Source organism: Filicampus tigris, chromosome 2 (genome assembly GCF_054856515.1).
Source record: "Filicampus tigris isolate MCC_2025a chromosome 2, RoL_Ftig_1.0, whole genome shotgun sequence".
NCBI classification, from domain to species: domain Eukaryota; kingdom Metazoa; phylum Chordata; class Actinopteri; order Syngnathiformes; family Syngnathidae; genus Filicampus; species Filicampus tigris.
In genome coordinates, this window is record NC_141218.1 from 32,399,787 (window position 1) to 32,414,571 (window position 14,785).

The following is a 14,785-nucleotide window of genomic DNA, read 5'->3' on the forward strand; positions in this document are numbered from 1 at the left end:
TCTTTTAGAAGCACAGATATATCTCTCCATAAAGGCAGACACAAAGAGGACTGAAGAGGTTCGCCTGCTCCCCCAACACAAAAGACTGAGGCCTGGTGGTTGATAAAGTCTTATGGAGAGGCAATGAGCTAATGACCAAAGGACTTTTGGAAATCCCCATTTTCCTTACACACAAAGACACACACTCACTCAAGATGCTATCTCTCTGCCATGATTCTATTTGTGATTGCATGCATACATGTGAACACCCCTGTTCTCCCATCTACCTAGTGTTAATGCTCCTGTTTCTTGTGCGCACTATATTTCTTTTCAGAAGATGCTAAAATAGCACGTGTCACAGCCCCTGTAGATAGTGCTCAGACAAACCACTTTCTTTGAAAACAGTTAATCTTCAATGCAGGGCCTATTCAAAGGACTGCCAATACAGAGTCTCTTGAAAAGCAGTTTTACAGCAAAGAGTCATTCCTGATGTCTCTTCAGTCTCACTTCATTAGTAGAGCCGTTGATCCCAATGATGTTTAAGGACATGGAGCTGGTATTTAATTGCTTCTTTGATTGTGAAGAGAGACGCTTGTTCCCTTTGATAAATCTACGGTATATGACCTTTACATCACCTCTCTGTGGTTTGAATCTACAGAAAAGTGGGTGCGCGGACGGGCCATCGACCGTGGTGAGGTTGACATTGGAACACAACAGAATCAAGCCATCCCACCAGGAGTCTTTTGGAGGTTTCATATGACTGTGCACCATCCAACCCACATCAAGTTCAATTTATCCCTCTCCCATAACGCTCTGCTGGGGGTTTATGGGCGAAGGAATATACCACCTACACACACACAGGTAAGCCACCAAGGTTGTGTCCGACACACTCACAGCCAGCAACATATCCTGATGCTTACACACAAGCTTCAAAATACCTGAAGGTTAGAAAAGATCACTGCCCAAGAAAAAAAACTCATACAGATGTCAAAGACATTTGAAGTATTGCTACCAGTACTCATTAATGTTACACTAATCAGCTACCCAAGCTGTTTAGGACATAAATAAGCAATAAAGAACTCAAAATATATTACTTCATCACAAAAATCACGAGTACAACACATCTAGGCAAGTAATTTTGGGCCTGCTACATAATCAATGAGATAGCTGATGCCATTTATCTCAGAAATTCTGACCCAATAAAACTTGCTGTGTGTCCTGACATTAATGAGAAAGGTGTTTGAATATAAATTATACAAAGCTAGAGATTTCTCAAAAGTCCATCTTCTGTGTCACACTTTGTATGTTGGAAACAAGAGGCCTAAAGCCTGGGCAGCAGAACATGTTGTTGTTTTTGTTTTTCCAATGCTTCTGTCTGGAAAAATGATGTTTTTTTTCCCTCTGTTTTTTGCCCTTTTATACAGAGAAAAGCACTGCCTCATGTTAAGCTGCCAGTGTGCCAGTTTTCAGTCAATCTCTAAATTGAACATAGTAATTCTTCATCTGCAGTGTGCTTTTAAAGCTGTCCACCCTGAGCAATAGCAGGTCACAAGAAAAATAGTGGAGCGTCACATACTAGGGGTTAATTCGGTACTAGTTTATCTGAATGTATTTGAGCATCTGTTGTGTCAATGGCACCATGTCAAGGGTTGCACACAATAAAATAAGTGTAGTTCAGCATGAAGAGTGGCACTGGCTACTGTTTTACTTGAAATATACTGTATTTTACCTTACTTACAGTATATTAACTAATATGGCAGGTCATACAATACTATGCAAACGTTTTAGACCACCATTAGATTTGTTGTTTGAGCAATGCCATAATGATCATATATAACTAAAAGGCCACAAAGTAGAGCATGCGCCGCCACTACAGCTGAATTAATAAATATAATTAATAAAACTGAAAACAATTCATAGAGCTCTGTACTTGGGTTTGTTTATGTGTTGTCTGTTAGCAACCTCCTTCCTGGTTACTGCAGGCAGAAGAACAGAGAAGGAACAGTAATACAATTTACAATTCTGAGTTGGACGGTTCCATTGGTACACAGTATACTGTATTGGCACAAATGGTATAATAATAATAATAATAATAATAATAATAATAATAATAATAATAATAGTAATAACAATAATGGACCCTCATCCAGATCATCCTCAAAATAGACAGAAATAGGAGTGATTGTTGAAGATTCCTCATAGTAGTTGCTCAATTGCATGTTCACTCACTCTAAAGGCCCTGATAGACCAAACCGATGTGTGAAGTCGCGAAGCGTCGTGGCGTCTGAATGCGCCGTCTGTTTGGTGTAGTGGCCATCGTCCGTCGTAGTATCGTAACCCATCTGTTAGTGTCTTGGGGGCGGTTACGCATGTTGAATCGGCGTCGCCAGTCGTGACATTTGGTCACTCTGATTGGCTGTTAGCTAGCAAATCAGTGCTCGGAGCACCAACTGGAAGTGACAAATGCGAAAAAACAGTGAGCACGCCTTTGCTGCCTTAATCTTCTTACAAGTACAAGAGCGAGAGTTGACAATGTAAGTATTTCACAATACCGTGTCAAGAACGTGATGGTTTAATTCGCGTGGGAGTTCATCATGAGCAAAGAATATAGCTGAATGCATTGTTTACGTTTTTATAATCCGCCCCGGCCAACAGCTTTCCGGTTGGATTTTTCTAACCATGAGAAATGGTGACTACCGACGCCGATGGTATGGAAGGGTATTACATCTTATGCATGTGCAGAAGGTACTTTAACGGTCAGCATCGCTGTCTGTCGTTGCGGTGTATTCCTCCAGCGTGACATGCCGACAGCCGGCCGGACGCCACAGGGGGTAAGCGTCTGTCACTGTTGGCCACCGTCTTTTTGGTCTAGCTAGGCCTTAACAGATTCAGTGCGCTGTTGGCAACAGGTGTAAACGTTGAGGAGATGCTGTATTACAAGAGGGATTTTTGCCTTCGGTAGCTCTGAAGGTTTTTACCCTGAAACTTTTAGGACAGCATCACTATCAAAATTAATTTAAAAGTAATGGAATCGGAAATATTTGTTGAACAGGGGAAAACAAACATACTACTAAGTCACAGAAAAGTAATCAATCGCTGCAATATTTTTAGGGGAGCCAGCAACCAATGTATTGAAATTAAAATTAGAAGTATTCAATACAGTGAGTGGTTAGAGTTTATATTTCAATTATCTTTTATTTATTTTTATTTCATTTACTGTGCTTGAGTTTTGTGGTTAAAGATCTGCATGTTGGCAAATGAGCAAAGTTAGCCCGGTGATCATGTGACACTGATGTCTGCTTGTCTCAAGCTGGAAGGAGCGACACAGATGGGGGCACACTACCGGTGTACCCATAAAAAAGACTTCCTGATTATCTGCGTCTCATTTTCATTTCCTCCCCCTACCGGTATCCCTAGAGTACAAGCAGGACAATTTTGCAGCGTTATGCTTTGCGGTTGAGGCATTATGTCACCAGTTTTGGGAGATTTTATTTTGTATGAACAAGTTAATTAAGATGGTTAATTGACCCAAGTAGCAGGTCATTTTTTTAATTTTTTTTTTTACCAAAATTGGGATCTTTCTGGACCAGCAGTTTTAATAGCGTAGGTTGTAGTTTTTAAATCATTTCAATAATGCAACTGGCCTTGAAATTGCATATGCAGTAATTCTTTCTTTGTGAATGCAGTGAGTTAACTATTGTCTGATTATGTTTCCTTATGTGTTCAGTTTGACTTTGTGAAACTGCTGGATGGAAAGGCGCTGCCCAGGTCTTTGAGTGATCCTGTTTCAGTTGGCAAAGCACCTAAAAGTCTGCTGCTGAGCGGCCTCCAAGAAACGCGCTTTATTGAGTACATGGACCCTGGCACCTGGCATCTGGCCCTCTACAACGATGGACGCAACCTCGAGCAAGTATTACTCCACATCACTCCGATAGGTGAGAAGAACACTCACATCTTCACAGGTTGCAATATTTTGGCTTGAGTCACAACACGCTTCCTCTGTATGACGAGTTGTCTCAGAGCTCTCCACTGCCTTGTCCTCTCTCAGGTTTCATCTGTTTATTTATAAAAAAAAAACAGGCTGACATGTTCAAATCAAGTCAAGTTGTTTATTTTTCAAGAGAACTTTCCATTTTATTCAAGTCAAGTGAGCTTGGTGTGGAAAGAAGACAGGCATTTGAAAGAGAATGATAAGGACTGCTTGTAGTAATGTCAAAACCTGGTACAGCACTGATTGCTATAACACACATGGATCCAGGCATAATTTGGAGTCTAAATAATGCAGGACTGCATGGTTGAATACTGACAAGTGGATAATTACCAGTGGCGTTTTCATTTGGGATTACATTAAATTGAAGGTACTGGCACAGTCAAAACTTTGAGAGGTTGCAATAATTAGATAGCCAGTATGGGGGGAAAAAATCATCGCTGAGAGGCCAAGTACATGCGACATCAAATGCATTTCAGAATAATAGAATACGATGGCTAAAACCTACTTAATACACCAACATGGGCTGAAAATGGAAGATAAGAATATTGCAGTGTTTTCTTTTGTGGTACAGTAGTGAGTAATGTGAGTGATACACCGGAGATGTGAGGGGCAGCAGTAGAGATTTAGCTGCCTTTTTTCAAGGGCACATCAGCCCAGCTTCCACTCATGTGGGAAGTTTTTACAAATGATGATACCAACTTAACAAGCAAAAAAAAAAAAAAAAAAAAAAATCACTCAAAATTTGACCATGGTAGGAATAAACTTGGCCTCCATTATATTAGTATTTTTTAAACATTGCTCTTCAAATAAAGAAGGATTTAGATTTGATACTCTGTTCAGCACATGACTTTATCAAATTACAATTTAAGAATAAACACAGTCTGCAGGTATTTTTGTGCGTAGGGCAAAGGTGCAATAGCTTAGCTGCACGTTAGTGATGCCAGGTCTTGCATCTGAAGTTGGTACAACACTGAAGGTTGACAAGATTTTGACACATACTATAGTGTACAGTGTACTGTCCACAAAAAGTTGAATTCATCTGAAATGTGTCACACGTACACATGATTTTGTTATACTTGTAGATAATAGATAACGCAGGCATCCATCTATCCATTATCGGTACCGCTTATCGTCACAAGGGTCGCGGGGTGTGCTGGAGCCTATCCCAGCTGTCTTTGGGCAGTGGGCGGGGGAAAATCCTGAATTGGTTGCCAGCCAATCGCAGGGCACACAGAGACAAATATCCGCACTCACAATCACACCTAGGGGCAATTTAGAGAGTCCAATCAACTTACCATGCATGTTTTTGGAATGTGGGAGGAAACCGGAGTACCCGAAGAAAACCCACGCAGGCACGGGGAATACATGCAAACTCCGCCATAATGCAGGCAATAATAGATTAATACAAATTTAAGTAGCAAGCCAAATCCAGCTAATTTTTAAGGATTAAAAATGAATGAAAAAAATGACTGACTTTGATTACCCCTATTCACGGAAGCGTGGTGCGACCCGCTTGGAGCCATCTTATTTATTTCATCCAGTGTGGTACGTGTGGGATTATAAATACTGTTAGGTGTTTTTGTAAAACATGTTATGTATTTATGACTGGTTGGGTCTCCAACTAAATCTCAATCTTAAAATCCAGAAACGTATAAATTGTGTGGGTAAAAGCGAAAGCGGACTGATGACGCTTGGATCATTCGTGCTATGTAACAGGCCGATGCTTGTAATTGAATATTTCTCTTATCGCTTGTAATCAACCTCAACCATGCTTTGTCCTTGAAGCGCAGATCTTAATATAATATTAAATATTGTTGTCACTCGTGCCTCGCGCGGGATGTATTCAAAAATCATTACCACAATGGAACAGTTCAAATTCATACAGAAAAAACTCCATCAATGCATTAAACATTAATAACCACAAATATTGAAACAATGTTGGATTCCCTACAATCTATAAAAGCTGATGCACAAGAAAAATGACGAGGGGGAACAAGCTTTGCTGTTTTGCTTAATTACAATTAATGGTCCATCTCGTCATTTTGACAATTCATAATCAAATCACTGGGCTCAGATCCTCCATTCTGCAAGTTGTCTCAGTGTTAGTGGTTAGGATGTCAAACGTTAAATATTCAATGAGACGTTATACTCTCTGAAGGCTTAAATGATAAACAACAAACCCTTTGGCCAACGATTTATTTTTTGTACAGTGTTGAAAAACGTTAAATGTCTCGTGTTCACTTTCTACACGTTCACGTTCTAAAGTGTTTACAAAATCTTCTAAAGTGTATTTTATTTGATAAAAGTTGTTCTAATAAGTATTCTTATAGCAATTTTTTGAATTAATACACATAAAACAAATTTGAAGTTGCTATGCTCTCAGTTATTCTTTCACTCCTTTTACTGATGTTTTAAGGTTTTGCCATGGTATCGTTTCAGTACCGGTATCGAGGTATTTTATGCAGGTATCGTATTGTAGTCAAAATGTTATTACCATGACAACACTAGCACAGACAAGCTGTCGCCATGGTTGACATGTACCTATGTTTTTGTCACATGAGCAGTTGTCATACAGTGATGTGGTGTTTTTGGATGACACTATAAAGCAAATTACATCTGCGTATGTAAAATTTTAGAGTGATAAAAAAAATACGATCTGTACCTGCCGATACTCGACGCTGCAGTATTGGTATCGGTATAAGATATGATAAAGTGGTATCAAGTCATACCTAAGTAAAACTAATCTGACAAGTTCAATTCATGCAAAAAAATTACTTGAGTAAATAATGTATGAAAGTAAATGCTGCATTGTACTACTCACCTTTGCTTGCCAGTTATTTGAAATCCGGTGTTGCAGATGTTCTGCTGATGGAATCATTATGATTGCACATGTATGTTAAAATGCTTCTAAATTAAGAACCTCTTGGAAGACCAAGGCGGTAAACTAATCGAGCTGATCTGCCACAAATAATACATCGTTATGAAATCATGATTTTTTTTTTTTCCCCATGTTGTCAGAGTCCTTTATATAATCACTGACAGGAGGCAACCAATAAACATAGGTTTTATTCCAGTGTTGCCAAGCAGTTGACGTTTGGTTTGAAGGATGGCATATAACAGACAGTTGTTTCATTTGTATATTCTGAATCAAACTAGTATCAACCTCCCTTCAATAGTGTAAACATAGTCAAACGAGATAGGCTTTGAATAGCAGCCAGCAGTATGTCAAGGGGCTTGGCTTACAGGCGAAAAAATAAAGGATTGATGACAAAGTTCATTTTACTACCAATTCCAACAATGGTTACGAACTATCACTATGTTGTTTTGGATGAAGGAAATCAAAGCCACCGAGCCGTGAGGCAGTGCAATTCTAATGTGAGACCCTGTGTGCTGGAGCTCAGACTGGAGCCCGAGAGGAAGATAAGATATGAGATGATCATTGTCGAGAAATTGAGCTTTTGCACAGCAAATAGTAACTGGATCCAGCAATGAATGTTGGGAATAAATAAGGCAACAGCATATACGTATGCTCTATAGAAAACAAAATATAATAAATAAGATCAATAAACCTTCCTCTGCTTGACAGATGGAACATTTGAGAACATGAAGAATACAAAAACAATACGTGAAGTCAATGCTGATTTGCCCAGATCCGCTTGTTCTCATAAAAACACATGGGTGGCGATAAAGCATAGGTGCAAAAGCAGTGAGGTACAATATGTCATTACGTGTACTGCAATGCCGTCATGGCCAATCACAATGGTCATTCATTTCGTGAGACATTATAAAAGGGACAGCGAAACAACATTTAAAGCTGCATGCGTTTGGTTAAGTCACTGCCGGCTTGTTTTGCATCAGTCAAACATTATTTTGGTTATTTATAGACTACCTCTGGGTAACAGTAAGGATATAAAAGGTGCTGACTTGGACACAAAAAAGACGTAAAATGTGCATATATACTATGAACCAAGCAGATATATAAACGATTGCGAGAATGCCCTTTTAAAAACCGCACGACATACAGTATCTAGTGAAAGAAATAACATCATCATTATGTTAATTATTCACCTCTGCCTGCACACACTGGGCTAATTGTGCATAATTCAAATACGCCGTTTTTTTTCTCATGCACACTCTCAGCTATTTTACCTCTTTTGGGGTAAAAAAGTTTGCGATTGTCTGTACACCTACACATTTTCTATGAAACAGTTGAAATCATGGCTAGAAAATGCGTGGGCATTTCTCGTCAGCTGAGTAGTCAATTCATTTCACATTAAACCCGAGGGTCATAAAGCATGGCTAGAACTTAAAAAGGCTCATAAACTACAATTGGAATGCTTATTTGACCAATCAGACCACTTGGGTGGAAGTACCTATTTTATAATCGCACTTAGCTGCAATAACTTAATGCATGAATGATTTCCAACTGAAAAAGGTTTAGTCAGTGGAAAGAGCAGATTATGCATGCACACACACACATGCCGTATGGTATAATACAATGGTCTTTGTGCATTACTTGTTAATTGGCTGGAGAATTTTATAGCTTTGATATTGACCTGAAAACGCAGGTCTTAATTCACTGCTACACCCTTCCCGACCTCGAGCTTTCTGAGAGATCATTGCGTCTTCTCAGGAATAAAAGCTCCTCTCTGACCTTGCAGATGAGTTCTTGCTCATTGCATTTGTCACGTGCCACATCCAATATTAGAATTTACGCGTGTGAGTTTATCTATCTTCCAAGAGGATAGAAGACTCACATGAGGAGTTTTCCTGACTGTGTGGGAGATGATTGGCACTCTTCTCCATCAGTGTGACGATGACAGGTGATGGAGGTGAAAATGACTTTGGTTTCTATAGTGATGCACTGCTGTGGAGGAACTGTGCTGCCTGTCTCATTAGCATGTGTCACACGTGCCTCAAGGCGAGAGTCACACTATATCGCTGTGTGTGTTTGTTTGTAAAATGTGTGCGCACGTGTGTGGTCCATGCCAATGAAGGATTTGTCATTCATGCAACCTCAATAAAAGAAGGCAGCGGACAGCAGTGGTTTGACTCTTGAGTAGATCTATGTGCAGAGGAACAGAGCGGTACAGCATAAGATTCTGTTCTGTGTATTATTTGTTCGTTCCATATTCAACGGGCAATCAAAAAATAAAAAGGAAACTTATTTTGTTTTTAAATTATTTGTTTTTAAAATCACAATTTCATATTAAATTAAAATAATTAAAAAAAAATAATTGGCCAACTGGGCACAGGATGGTGTTTGATTTTAATATTTAATTACGTTATCCACAAGTTCAGTAACCCAGCATCAGCATCAGGAAATGTATGTTGGCCTGTCGACAGCCACAAACAGTTACAACCACAGCCACAATTTATCAGATGATTAGTCTGCCATAACATGCCCCAGAAAGTCAGTGTAACATGCGGTAAATCGGTAGAGGAGAAAGAAAATATCAATAAACTAAAATATATCTTCTGTTTTAGTCATAATGCATACGGTTGAACACATTTGTCTTTGACACAATATAGCCGGTTGGATAGCCCTGACTGACTGTGGTGCCTAACACGCTGAAACGACTAATGTACTAAACGTACTAATGCTCGTATGTCATACGTCCAAGTCATGTAAACATGAGCAATTAGATATTAAGACTAAAGCCACTAAGCTTTAGTCTAGCCTTAGTCTTTAGACTAAGCCACTCATTTTTCCATTGTATTCCTTTGATCTGAGTCTAAAATTGAAATGTGAAAAATCTTTTGGGTTGGGGTGTTACATTTAAAAACAAAGAACACAATGACATTTAACTTTTTTGACCTACTTAACAGCATATGGCTTACATTTGTGTTATAGGGCACAATACAGTATCATAACACTTTTGTGGTTCAAAAAGGAGTGCCTTTGGTTGTTGGTTGGTACTATTTTTTTTTTTTTTCATAACCTATCCACCACACTAGATTAATTTAAAGATTTACCATATGGAACCGTGCGATCATCTGATTTGGCACAGTTTTCTAGCTTCCCATTATTATACTCTGACTTGGGCAGCAGCTCCATTAATATACCAATAGCAATTTTGTTTTCCACTCTGTCGCACAAGTCCCTCTAGTATGTCCTGTGCTGTTCAGTTCACCCCAGATTAATTAGTCCAAGGAAATGTAATCTTTACATCCTTGGCTAAAAGCAGGCTAGTGGCTCATACTCAGAATTGCAAATGTTTGGTACGCAAATGCATAGTAACACACTTGAATCTGGTGCTCTTCTTATATTTTCAGTACGTATGCGCACCTGTGCACCACAAGCAGGTACAGTATATGCCCTGGTTTAGAGCACAATATCCAGCATTAATCAGCACTTTGTAAATATCAGACCATCGGTTATGGTAATCTGGAATATTCCTTTGGCCGGATTAACTACAAGAGTATCAGTTGAGTAACCACTGTTACCGTTACAACAAAAGTATGTTGTAAGAAATAGTAGTGTTACCATTTATGTGTCTATCTGTTAACTATCCACTTGCTGCTTCATGGAAGATGATGTAAAACCACTACGCTGCATGTAACATGTTGTTGAACAGTTCTGTTTTGAGTTATAAAGTAAGTAATAATAAAAACATGATGCATCAATTTTTCATTGAAATTCTACATCACATATCATGTTCAGGGTCACAGAGATCTGGTGTCTGTCCCAGCTGACTCTGGTTGAAAGGCGTGAAATTTTCTGGATTAGCTGCCAGACACGGGGCACATATAAAGACAGACAATCGTTCACACTCGCATTCACACTTTTACTAAACGGGAACTGAACTCGTACTGACTGCATGGAAGGCAGGCAAGTAACCTATTTCATGTTCAGTGAGCTTAAGACACTGTGGACATCCTAAAGTTTAACTTCATAGCAGCAAAGTCAGCTAGAGGCAGCAATTAATGTGATGACCAATTACTGACCTCTGCAAGCATTTGTTCCAGCAGTAACATCACACAATAATCTGTTCTCTACTAAGTGGGTGATTCACAACATTGCATTTTGTGTTCAATCTTGTTCCAAATTGTGTTCCTGTAAACCGTTTGATGATGAAGCGCTGATGTATGTAAATGCGCGTGCAGCGTGTTTGCAACCTGTAATGCAGCATAATGTGCTTAGTGCAACACCGAGTAAGTGAGTGCTTGGCCAGTCTCCAGAGAGTGATAGCAGCTGGATCAGGCTAATCTAATATAGCGTCTGTGTCTGGGGAGCCATCCATTGCTTATCACATATTTCATTCAATAACAGAAAGCTATGCCAGTTGATGGAGTTGCATGCGGATTATTTTCTTGTTTTATGCCTTTAATGTCTTGAATAAATGAATACATTAATGATGTCTGTGTATGTTCTTTCACAGAAACAATGGATGGCTGCTCCAAGGGATGTAACGGAAATGGAGAGTGTGTTGCTGGACGCTGCCACTGCTTTGCTGGATTCATGGGTCCTAACTGTGCCAAAGGTAATTCAAAGAAATGAAAATGTTGCGTAAACTGAGACTATCATGCACATTATGGGTTGAGCTCCACAATGGCCTGCCGATGGTAGATTCAAGAGAATTGTTGAGTGTGTGGCCATATGTAATTTCGGCGGTTACAAACAAACCAAAAAAAAATAGTAACTACTGTCTTACATCTAAATGAATTCATGGTCTTGCAGATAAGACGTTTACAATGAAACATTAAAAACAATCTTGTATGCCTTATACAGAATGGTGCCCAAATAAAATTGTCTCGACGGCCCACGTCACATCTTTGCAAATGTTCTAATGGCAATCGGTAAATGTGTTGATTTTTTTTTTCTATGTGGATAAGAAGCTTACAAACACAAATGCAAAAAATGCTACAAACTGTATGTGAATAAACATAAGCAGAATGTTCAAACCAGCCCCGTGCTTCACACTAGGTGCAATAATCAACAAAAACAACTATAACACTTCTCATCTCTGTTGTCTTTTTGTTCCAAGTGCATCTATTTACATGTTTGACGCTAAACTTTTTCTTACAAAGGCTCTACATGTTCAGAAAAGAACTGCTCAAGAGACTAAATATTTCATCTGCGGAGGTTATTTAAACCAGACATTTTAAAGAGTATGACTTTTACCCTCTGTCTGTCTGTCTGTCCGTGTGTCTGTCCGCAGTTCTTTGAGGATTCTTCCACCACATTTTTCACATTAAAAGCAATATGGTGACTTAAATGCCAGCCACCTCTGACTCGCATTCGTTTCAAAATATCTACAAGGAACTGGCAAAGAGAAATGAAGTGAAATAAGTAAAAAGCCAAGCCACAAAGATCTGTGCAATATTTTCTATGATGACAGCGTGTCGGCTGCACAACTTAATGGCCTCTTACTCTGCCCGTGAACCACTTCTACATCTAGATTAGAGGGAATTACTATTATAGTTATTTTATTCTTCCTCAGGATTATTAAGATTTGTTTACAGGGTACTCATTAGGCAACATCTACAATCTTACTTAATGAGCATTCACAGCTAGTAGTTGTCATTTTGCTTGTGTCCTACGGTGGCAAGTAACAAATATTCTAATAACCTAAAAACAAACCACCTCAGGATGTATAGTTAAATCAACCAAGCAGCCGAGTATTGTAACTGTATTAAATAAGTACTGTATATCATCCCAGTAATCATTTTTATTCAGACTTTTACTTGGGTGTCTCTATTTCTTTTTCTCATTCCCTGTTGTGAAATGTAATCTTCTCCTCTGGCTTTCCCTGCCCTTGCTTCCAATCTTCTTCCTCTGCCCCACCCATTATTTTTCCCAATTGTTATACTTGTATCTGCCTCAATGTGTTGAAACATCTGCTCAGATATTTTCTCCGATGATTTATTAAAATGCTTCATTTATTCATACGTTCCTCTCATCTTTGCTCATTTGGTTGCATTGTGATATTTGTTCTTTGAAAAGTTATGGGAAGAGTTGTAAAAAGTGAGGTGTGCGTTTATTGCCGCAGAGTGCAGCAGGTTATATTTACAAAGGATCAAACAAGACAACATAGGCCTACATTTATAACACGCACAGGGTTTTCAGTTCAAATTAGCCTAGAAAAGAAAGCATTACTGATAAATCTTTATTCAAATCCATTTGAAGTGTCTACCTGTCATGCCTCTCTTTTAGCAGCATCGAGGTGATGGTGTGTGCGTGTGTATGAGGGGTGGTGGGTAACTGTCAGTGCCTATGTGGCTGGCTGCCGCACATCTCTGCATGGAGAGAGCTCCTCATTCTATAAAACCCTAATGCTCTCTTTCCTAATCTTTAGTTTATACGATTGTTTTCACGGCCTGTTCAGAGCAAGTGAGGTGACGTTGAGGGGATTTTCTCCAATTCTTGGGTTGCCGTGGTAGCCGGGCTCAGGTGGTGCTTGAGTAAATTGAAACAGTGTGAGTGATAAGCTGGGATGCGTGCGTGTGCATGTGTGTGTTCTTTTGTGTAACGTGCGTTTGCTTGTGTGTATGCGTGTCCAAGTATGAGTGTGTGTGTATGTGAGGAAGAGTGTAGGACTGTTTGAGGATTTGCTGAATCCGTGCAGCGGCTGAGATAAGAGTGTGTCGCCCCTCTCACACTGGGTTACTGCGGTCTCCCGGCTAATATACTGCAGAAGCATGTGTGTCTTTTCACGTGGCCGTAATCTGTGTTTGTCCTGTTACAGATTCATGCCCTGTGTTGTGCAGCGGTAACGGCGTGTATGAGAAGGGAAGGTGTGTGTGCCTGGCCGGTTGGAAAGGAGCAGAGTGTAATGTAGAGGAAGGTCAGTGTATCGACCCCACCTGCTCCAACCATGGCTCCTGCACGCACGGCATCTGCATATGCAGCCCAGCCTACAAGGGAGTAAACTGTGAACTAGGTAAGACAGTGACCCCCCCTAAACATTGACACTGAATACACTTTTTTAGCCTCATGACTTTGATACTTACCCCTTTTCACTGTTGATTGTTACACAATGTCACTGGTCCTCAGAGGTAATGCAACCAAGAATGACTGACTCAAGGTGCTTTGACAGTATACATCAATAGTTAAAGTGGAAGTAAACCCAAACATATTTTTCCCAGAATATGTCATATGCAGGCCCACTAGTTGTTTAATATTGCATTTGTGGAATACGATTTAAGCAGAAAAATCCACCCCTTTTTAGCATCTCAGGCCATTTTGTCACTTCTGTCAACTGAAAATGACATCACAGTGTCTCAGGGGTCAGGTATTGACCAATCACAGCACACCTGTTTTCTGAAGCTGGGACATGATTCGTCGTTATCTGAGTCCTGAGCAACTGTGATGTCATTTTCAGTCGACACAAGTGACAAAATGGCCGCCCCCTGAGATGGCTAAAAAGGGGTGGATTTTGCTGCTTAGCTCATATTCCACAAACGCAATATTAATCAATATTGATGCTGTGTTTCAACTAGTGGGCCTGCAATATATTCTTGAAAAAAATATGTTCGGTTTGACTTCTGCTTTAAAGTTCCTGTTAAGTCAAAATAAAAGTCTTGTTGATTTAACACAGCACAGAGAAAAGTGTTAACAACCCTGCCAAATTGGTGTTTGAGTGTTTTAAGTTTCCAAATCTATTAAATGAGGCTCAAAATTGTGAAAATTCATTCCATTATTTCATTTTCAAACACTGACGGCGTATCTGCTGAATGCACTGAAACCACAGCCCGCTCAACTGTCAATCAAGTACCACACATCCCTACGTGTTTGCGATACGAAAATATATCAACTCATAGCCTCCACTGGTTGTAATATATCCCACTAGGTCGTCATATTTCAGGCAGTGG

The 14,785-nt window shown here is 39.6% G+C and overlaps 1 protein-coding gene across 3 annotated transcripts in view; it reads left to right on the forward strand.

The window, feature by feature from the left end:
* Window positions 1-14,785, forward strand: part of tenm1 (teneurin transmembrane protein 1) — a 298,794-nt gene that overhangs the window by 152,706 nt on the left and 131,303 nt on the right. For all 3 annotated transcript variants that reach the window (XM_086023607.1, XM_086023606.1, XM_086023608.1), the window contains 4 exons: window positions 638-840; window positions 3,707-3,914; window positions 11,353-11,454; window positions 13,660-13,854. In XM_086023607.1, coding sequence (XP_085879733.1) covers window positions 638-840; window positions 3,707-3,914; window positions 11,353-11,454; window positions 13,660-13,854 — 708 coding nt within the window. The remainder of the gene's footprint in view (window positions 1-637; window positions 841-3,706; window positions 3,915-11,352; window positions 11,455-13,659; window positions 13,855-14,785) is intronic.